A 9,739-nucleotide genomic window follows, 5' to 3' on the forward strand; every position below is an offset into this window, starting at 1 on the left:
AGGATAAATAACCCTCTATTGCAAAAGGAGTGGATATTGGTCCAGACCAGAGATGAAATCAGGAAGTTTCTAGAAACCAATGAGAATGAAAATATGATGTACCAAAACCTTTGGGATACAGCGAAGGCATTTATCAGAGGAAGGATGATAGAAATAAATGCACACATGAAAAAAAAGAGAGACTTGTGGTTGATAAGCTGGCATAAAACTCCACACCAATTAGAACAGAGTCAACAGAACAACCCTACTAATAGCAAAAGGAAATAAATAATAAAAATCAGAGCTGAGATACAGAAGAGGGAAAACACAAAAACGATGGATAAAATTAATGCAGCTAAAAGTTGGTTCTTTGAAAGGTTTAACAGAATTGATAGACCACAGGCAAACCTAACCAAAGAAAGGAAGGAACAAATGTCAAGTGCAAGGATGAGGGATGAAACAGGTGACATTACAACAGACCCTAATGAAATCAAAAAGACAATTACAAAGTACTATGAAGGCCTGTACTCTAACGAATTCAACAACTTGGAAGACATGGACAAATACTTGAAAACACAATCCCTTCCTAAACTATCCCAGATGGACATAAGAACTTCAACAGACCCATAGCAATGGAAGAAATAGAAAACGTTATCAAGGGATTACCACAAAAAAATCCCCCGGACCAGAGGGCTTCACAGAATTCTACCAAGCATTCAGGGAAGAACTGACAGCAATCTTACACAAACTCTTCCAAAACATAGAAAAAGATGGAAAACTCCCAAACTCTTTCTATGAAGCTAGTATAACTCTGATACTTACAGCGGGCAAGGATCCCACAAGAAATGATAACTACAAACCAATATCCCTAATGAACATCCATGCAAAAATCCTTAACAAAATACTGGCCAGGGAGGGAGGGGAAAAAAAAGAGGACCTGATGCAAAGGGCTTAAGTGGAGAGCAAATGCTTTGAAAATGATTAGGGCAAAGAATGTATGGATGTGCTTTATACAATTGATGTATGTATATGTATGGATTGTGATAAGAGTTGTATGAGCCCCTAATAAAATGTAAAAAAAAAATACTGGCCAATAGAATACAAAAGCATATAAAAATAATGATTCACCATGACCAAGTGGGATTCATACCAAGGATGCAGGGATGGTTCAACATATGAAAGACTATTAGTATCATTCACCACACTGACATGAAAAATTATAAGAACAACCTGATATCGATAGATGCGGAAAAACATTTGACAACATCCAACACCTATTCCTGTTTAAGAGACTCAAGAAGATAGGAATGGAAGGAAAATTCCTCAATATTATACAAGCTATATATGAAAAACTAACAGCCAACGTGGTAATCAATGGATAAAAGATTAAAACAATTCCACTGAAAAAGGGGACCAGAGAAGGATGTTCCTTGTCCCCACTTCTGTGTACATTGAAAGAATTCAACAAGAGAACAATAAGTGAGCCTATATGCTGAGAAAACATCTTTAGCAATGACACATCAGAGAAAAGCCTTACTACTAAAATCTACAATACTTTGCAAGCTTACAATAAGAAAAAAACTAACTGCCCACTAAGGATGTGGGAAACGATCTAAACAGAAGTTTCACAGGGGCAGAAATCCAAATGGCCTATAAACACATGAGAAAATGTTCCTGATCTTTAGCCATCAAGAAATGCACATTAAAACAACTGTGAGATACCACCTAACACCCTCAAAGATAGCCCAAGTCAAAAAATCAGAAAGCAACAAGTGTTGGAGGGGCTGTGGTGAGATAGGAACTCTTGTCCAGATACCCCCTTACTGAAAAGTTGTGGGGAGGAGATGAGTCAGTCAGGGTGCAGGGTAGCAACGATGAAACATATAACTTTCCTCTAGTTCTTAAATGCTTCCTCCCCCCACCACTATCATGATCTCAATTCTACCCAATCCAGGGATACATATGACAGCCAACTAAATAGGAGGGGGAAAGAAAGAGAAAAAGGAAGAAGGAAAAAAAAAAGACATGGGGTGGGGTGGGGGCAAGCAGGACACTAATCCACCCAAGGGGAGGGTATTGTTTATATCTCCACAGGAGGAGAGACCAGGCTTCAACCCAATGTGCCAACACGTGAATACAACATACCAACATGCACCAAGGAACCCTATAGAGGTCTGTGGAGCCGGCTCCAATCCCAACTATGTGGACTCCCCACACCCCAGAAGAATGCACTTCAGAGAACAGCCCTGGGCTACAGCTTGGGGAGTGGGGCACATCTGATTAGAGCACATGGGAGAAACGAAAAGGGATGAAGATGGAGGGGAGAACATTCTGGCCCACCAAGCCCTGAGGACGATATTCTTGCTCAGAGCAGACAGTGCAGAGAGGACCATAGGGCAGGCCCCACCACAAGACATGACGTCCCTCACTAAATCATAGTGCTGCAGGGAAAGCACTGGAGATACAGTGTGGGAATTGTACACAATCTGACTCCATCACGCTCAGGTGAAATGACTAAGGGCATGCAACAGAGCAGCAAGGGGAACAACGTGATGAAATCCCCAGGAAATACCAACAATAGACTTTGGAGGCACAGTGTGGCACCCCATCAGACTCGACTGGAAAACACTCATAAAGGCCAACAAACAGACCTTGAACTATTGATAGGCTTTTCCATTTTTGTCAGTGGCTTTCTTTTTGCTGTTGTTTTTGTGTTGTTTGTTGTGGTGGTGGTGTCTGTGCATGACTATCTAGATAAGATAGGCCAGATAAACAAGCCGGATACGAAAAAAACAAGACCAGTGGTTCTCGGGGAACACGGGAGAAGAGAAGGTGGGAGAAAGGAAGGCGGTGGGGAACCAACCCAGGGACAAGGGAACAAGTGAACTAAAGTCAATGGAGAGAAGGGCGTAGGATTCCTAGTGGGGGCTTAATCAATGAGGAATTACTAAACCCGAATGGAGGCTGAACATAATGGTGGGATAAGAGGAAAGAAGCAGTAGGCAAAGGGCACGTATAGAGGTCTAAATACAGGCATGTACATATGTAAATATATTTATATAGAACAAGAGGGGAATAGAACTATGTACTCCTTTCTATATGTTAAGTGTTAAGGTTGCAGATGGACATTGGGCCTCAACTCAAGTACCCCCTCAACACAAGATCACTTTGCTAATAATCGGCATTCTGTGATGCTCACCTTCCAGACACGATTGCTGAAAACAAAATGGGTGCAGAAGCAAACGTGGTGAAGAAAGCTGATAGTGCCTGGCTTCAAAAGATATAGGCTCTGGAATATTAAAGGCTTGAAGATAAACAAGCAGCTATCTAGCTGAGAAGCAACTAAGTCCACAAGGAGGAAGCACACCCATCTGTGTGATCATGAGGTGTTGATGGGATCAGGTATCAGGCATCTAAGACCCAGAACAAAATCATACTCAATGTGAAAGGGGGTGGGTGGATATGGAGTGGAGACCCAATGCTCATCTGTAGATATCCCCTCACAGAGCGGTCACAGGGAAAAGATGAACCAGTCAGGGTGCAGTATAGCACTGATGAAACACACAACTTTCCTCTAGTTATTTGGAGTTTCCTTCACCCCACTATCATAACCTCAATTCTACCTTACAAATCAGATTAGACCAGAGCAAGCACACTGCTACAGATAAGAGCCCACAACTCAGGGAATTGAGGATAGATAAACCCCTCAGGACCAACAATGAGAGTTGAGATACCAGAAGGATTAGGGAAGAGTGGTGGGAGAAAAGGGGAATTGATCACAAGAATCAACCTAGAACAATGGAAAAATGGATGAGGGGCAATGGAGGATGATATAAGATATGAAAAATAATAATCTATAACTTATCAAGACTTTTTGAGGGAGGGTGGACAGGGGAGGGTGGGGGAAGAAATGGGGTGCTGATACCAGGGGCTCAAGTGGGAAGAGAATGCTTTGAAAATGATGATGGCAGCTATGTGCAAATGTGCTTGACACAGTGGATGAATTTATGAATTGTGATAAGAGATGTAAAAGCCCCAAATAAAAGTATTTAATAAAATTTAAAAATAAGTTTAAAAGACTTTAGCTTACTATCTGACCTACAGACTTGAACCAGACTGGTCTTACCCACTTCTACAACTGTATGAGCCATGTTCTTGACATAAATTTACATCAGCTCAGAATTTAAAATCTCTGTCTCTTTAAAAATCCAAATTATAAAAACAAATTATTAAGAATGAAGGGGTGGGGTTTAGCCTGTCAGTCAGGTCACAGCTTGATGACCTCATTTGGAGGTGCTAAGGAGATAAATAGCTTGCTGGAGGTGGGACACAGGCTCACTCCCTGCGATACATTCCTTGAGATGAGACACATGAAGTTGAAGGAGCCATGTGGAGACCCTTGCCAGTGCTAAGATGCTTCCACCACCACTGGATCCAAAAGATTTCCCACTCCTATCCTGTCATCTTCCTGCGTTCAGTATCATTGCATGCGTTATGTGAGTCTGAAGAGGGATTTATAGATGGTATCAGACACATGGGCTAATATCAGACTTATGGACTTCATCAGGACTGGATTGGGATGCTTTCTCAATATTTAATTGCTCTTGTATATAAAGCTCTTTCTTATACACATAAGTGTGTCTATGAATTTTTTTCTCTAGTCTACCCAGACTAACACAAGGATTAACACCAAAAAAATCTAAATGATCAATTAAATTATTATGATGAACTATTGTTATTCCATACATATTTAAATTAAGATGGGCTTCAGGGGGCCCTACACATTTCTTATAAATACTATAAATGAATTGCTCTACTAAATTTGTTTGATACACACACACAGAGTTTTTGCTTCTCTAGAGAATCCCACATAATGTAGTGTCTAAAGGAGCCTTGGTGTCATAGTGGGTGTGAGTTGGGCAGCCATCTCCAAGGTCAGCAGGTGGAAACCACCAGCCCTTCCATAGCAGAAGGATGGGTTTTTAACTCCTGTAGAGACTTACAGTCTTGGAAACCCAAAGGGACAATTCCACCCTGTCCTATAGGGTCACTATGAGGCACCATCTACTCGATGGCAGTGAGTTAGAGAGATCATTATTCACAAAAGAGAAAAAAATCACGTAAAATCACATGGCCTTTCCATCCCCCACCTTCATATCAGATTTCTACCCATCCCATTTCAAAGTTCATCTGCACAAAGGTGACAACGGTCCGGTAGTGTATTCATTAGTTTCCTGTGGTAAACCACAATCTATTGCTGGGGAGTCAATTGCACACATAGCAACCCTACAGGTTGTAGTCAAAGGGCTCCAGGAGTTTTCCCGGGCTGTAAACTTTATGGGAGCATACTGCCACACCTTGACCTGCAGAGCAGCTGGTAGATGCAAACTGCTGATCTCTTGATTACAGTCAAGTGCTTAATCATTGTACAACCAGGACTCAAGTCTAATACAGTTCTGATCACAATATGCTTTATATTTTTGCATTTGTATTTGTGTCTGAGACCCTTAAACATAAGAAGAAACAGATGCAGAAACACACTAGGCACGGTCTAAGAGAGTTTGGGGCAGTTACTCCATTGCCCTAGGGACATGCTACCATCTACCTTGCATGGATGTTCTTACCAATCCAAGGAGTCCCCAGTGAGAGAGCGCCAACACCCAAGATCCTGCAGTCCTGGGACCCTCCAGTTATTCAGGACAGGGCCTCAGCTACTAGCCTGAGGAGCAGCTGGTCACACAGTACTTGTGGTCGCAGTCTTTCCTGCCCGTCTTGGCCTATGCTCCCAGCCTGACCACTGCACAAAATGAAGAACTGATAACCTTTCCTTTTATTATGAAAACACTATATGTTAAAAATCATAAGAGGTTTGTATGAGGTCTCCAGTGTGATGGGGATGAGAGAACCCAGCCCCTAGGAATGTGAGAGCATTACTCCAAAAAGTGAGCGCTAGTTACTGTGCCAAGTTCAGAGGCCCACGTCAGACCCTGGCACACGCACAGATGGGTTAGGGGGTGGACTCCAGTGTGGGAAAGATCGGGGATGGAAATGGATTCAGAAAAACAGCTGAGCTAAAGAGAATCTGGCACCAGAAGGGTCTTGTGGGAGAAGTGGAAACGATCCTCTCCTCTCTGCAAGAGGGCCAAAGTGGGTAGCAGCTAGTTGGATTCCATAAGGCAGTGGCTGGTCAACTGGCACTGTGAGGGGGAGGGATGCAGGACATAAGAAGGGAGACGAACTGTTCCAATTTCTGCGCAGCTTGTTCGCCCGCTGCTAGGACTTCCTCGTGATTGGCCTTTTCCAGGCTCTCGTAATTCAGGACCACCTTGTTGGTGATGAGGGAGAAGCCAAAGACTCGAAGTCCACAGTGCCGTGCTACTATAACTTCGGGGACCGTGCTCATGCCTGGTGGGAAGAAGGAAGGAAGTCAATTGTCAGGATCCTCAAATGACTCTTCTTTAAAAAATCTTATGACAATCCATCATTCAGTTGTATTAAGCACACTGTCCTTATGTTGCCATCAACATTTCCAAAACATTTTCTTTCTATTCGAACCCTTGGTATCAGTTCCTCTTTTTCACCCTTCTCTCCACACCCTCTCAAGTGACTCTTTACTTCACCCTTATCTTCACCTTCCATTCATTCCCAGCTCAGAATTTAGAATTTCAAAATTTCTTCAAAAATGCAAGTTGTCAGTTAAATTATTATGATAAACTACTGTTCCATATCTATATTTAAATTAAGATGAGTATCAGGGGGGCTTATACATTTTTAATCAATAGTAGGAATGGATTCCTCTACCACTAAATTTGTTTAAGAGAGTTTCAAAGTCAGTTTTAATGATGTGGTGTCCCTGGGTGGCACAAAGGTTAAGTGTTCCTTTCTAACTGAAAGGTTGCTGGTTCAAATCCACACAAAGGCAATTCAGAGAAAAGGTTAGAAATCTACTTCCAAAAAATTATAGCCAGAGAGTGACATGTTAGTTCCAATGGACTAGCCTTCGACTTTGAAACACATGATGTCATGAACCAGAATCCATGACAACTGGCTTGGTTTATTTCATTTGGTTCTAATGATACATGTCCTCTTCAAGCCAATAATACTGAAGGTGGTCATATTATATCTGTTAGAATAATCCTTAGAAACAAACCAAGTCCTATTCAGGCCCAGTGCCATTCATTTATCTATCACAAAGGGTTATCTCCTACTCTTTCCAATCCCTTTTTATCAGATCTCTCCTTCACCAGCCAAGACCCCTTCTCACCAACAGCATCTGCCCCCAGCTTCTGCAGGAGACGAGACTCTGCCACAGTCTCAAAGTTAGGGCCCGACAACATCACGTAGGTGCCTTCCTGTAGTTCTCGCTTGTCCCCCACTTGTTTCCAGGTTTTGTGAGCGATCTTTCTCAGATCCCGGTCATAGGCATCAGACATGGGAGGGAAACGAACTCCAAACCTAAGACACAGGTAGTAGAAGATCACTTCCGATTAATGGACCACAATGTGCTCTCTCTGAACTCCTAAATAAAACCTTAATCCCCACACAGCCATCAACACAGAAGCAAAATGATGTACCTCTCCTCATTGGGGCCTATCAGAGGATTCTGGCCAGAGAAACCAGGCATGTTGATATGGTCACGGATCAGCATGATATCACCAACTTGAAACTTGGGGTTGAGTCCTCCAGCTGCGTTGGTGACCACTAGGGTGTCCACACCCAGAAGCCGGAAAACCCTCACTGGGAATGTGACCTGGGAAGCAGGATCAGAAAGGATTCAAAATCTCACCACTGCAGACACACAGGTCTATGAGGGAGCTTCAACGAATTCCTGGGAAATGGAATGAACAGATCATGGAACATTCCCATGAGCGCTCTGAAGGCCCTGGTACCTGGTACACATCGTGGAAGAGAAAGGAGTGGACTAAAACCCTACCTAGGCCAGACAGTGAGGTAATGACAGAGGGCTTGTGATCAGCAAGGGTTTGAAATCTCCTCAAAGCAGCCACCAGCTATCCGCCACTCACCAAGAAGAGACAGGAGTGGACTAAACCCCCTCCCAGCCCAGATAGTTCAGGAAATCGGAATTATGAAAACACTGTCTGGTGATGGGTTGTTTTCTCCCCCTTCTCCCCATCTCTCCAGGCTGCTGTCCACTTACCTTCCAGAGGGGGTAGCCTTCGTACAAGTGGAATCTGCCCTGCATCACCACACAGGCTCTGCCATTCAGGAAGCCAAACACCAGCCGACCAGCATGTCCTGGAACTGTCCGCCAAGAGAAAGGCAACGAGTGGGAAGATGCCTTCATGACACACACAGCCATTGAGCACTTCCTGTGGCTCCCTCTACGTGCTCAACAACACACAGCCACTGAGCACTTCCCGTGGCTCCCTCCACGTGCTCAAAAACACACAGCCACTGAGCACTTCCCGTGGCTCCCTCCAAGTGCTCAACAACACACAGCCATTGAGCACTTCCTGTGGCTCCCTCCACGTGCTCAACAACACACAGCCACTGAGCACTTCCTGTGGCTCCCTCCACGTGCTCAACAACACACAGCCATTGAGCACTTCCCATGACTCTCTCCACGTGCTCAACAACACATAGCCACTGAGCACTTCCCGTGACTCCCTCCACGTGCTAAACAACACGCAGCCACTGAGCACTTCCCGTGGCTCCCTCCACGTGCTCAACAACACACAGCCTTTGAGCACTTTCTGTGCCTCACTCCACGTGCTCAACCTGTGAGGATTCAGTGAATGAAGAGCAAAAGGCATCCTGGGCTCTGCTTTCAGACATGAATCATAATCATACAAATAACCAAAGAAACACACTGAGATTAGAGCTATGGATGAAAGAATATTCTATGAAGACACAAAACATCAAAGGAAGGAAGAAAAGGTTTTTATATTAAATTTCCATGAAAAAGTCTTGCTGCAAGTGAGTAAAAAGGGGTGGGTGGGTGGAGAAGCAAAAAGGAAGTAAAACAGGACAATGAATGTACAGATGTGCTTTACACAATTGATGTATGTATGGATTGCGATAAGAGTTGTATGAGCCCCTAATAAAATGTTTATATATATATATATATATATATATATATATATATATATATATATATATATATAAATAATAAATAAAAGGGGGGAAATGATGACAACAAATGTACAAATGTACTTGACACAATGGATGGGTGTATGGATTGTGACGATAAGAGTTGTATGAGCCCCCAATAAAATGAATAATAAAAAAGAAAGTAAAACAATATTTCTCAAGCTCTTTTATTAAAAAACATCAAGACTCTGAGATGTGTATTCTTCCTTATCATCCCCATGCACTATAGGTCTTCACAGTTTGCAAAGGGACCTCCAGCTCTCCTCTAGTTTCCTACAGAGCAGGTATCTAGCAAGATGTAATAGAAGTGAGTGTGGACCTATGTATGCTGCCTCCTTCATAACCTGCAGAATACATGTCCACTGCATGGGCGGCAGGAAGAGGGAGGATATGGAACTGCAAAGGTAATTTTGCATACAGAAATATTTGCCAGTATTCCTATTACCTTGATTGGGAGGCTCCTATAAAGGGTGAAGCCAACCCTAACCTTAGGAATGAATGGCCTAGTAGAGAAAATTTAGATGTGCAAGAGTTAATTAATAATAATAAACCAAAGGTGACACAGACAAAGTTAGAAAAACCCAAGTGGAATATTTAAAAAATAGATTAATTTAATAAAAAATGAGTTCACTTATCACAGATTGCAACG

General features: G+C 42.9%; 1 protein-coding gene across 1 annotated transcript; it reads right to left on the minus strand.

Annotated features, from left to right (window-relative positions):
* Positions 1-5,976: 5,976 nt before the first annotated feature.
* On the minus strand, positions 5,977-8,263 carry LOC142425695 (purine nucleoside phosphorylase-like). Its single transcript, XM_075531017.1, has 4 exons — positions 8,138-8,263; positions 7,554-7,729; positions 7,244-7,434; positions 5,977-6,384 (listed from the first exon to the last, which is right to left on the minus strand). Exons 1-4 carry the CDS (start codon positions 8,180-8,182, stop codon positions 6,167-6,169), a joined length of 630 nt encoding a protein of 209 aa, XP_075387132.1. The 5' UTR covers positions 8,183-8,263; the 3' UTR covers positions 5,977-6,166.
* Between the last annotated feature and the right edge of the window lie 1,476 nt (positions 8,264-9,739).

This window comes from Tenrec ecaudatus, chromosome 14 (genome assembly GCF_050624435.1).
Source record: "Tenrec ecaudatus isolate mTenEca1 chromosome 14, mTenEca1.hap1, whole genome shotgun sequence".
NCBI classification, from domain to species: domain Eukaryota; kingdom Metazoa; phylum Chordata; class Mammalia; order Afrosoricida; family Tenrecidae; genus Tenrec; species Tenrec ecaudatus.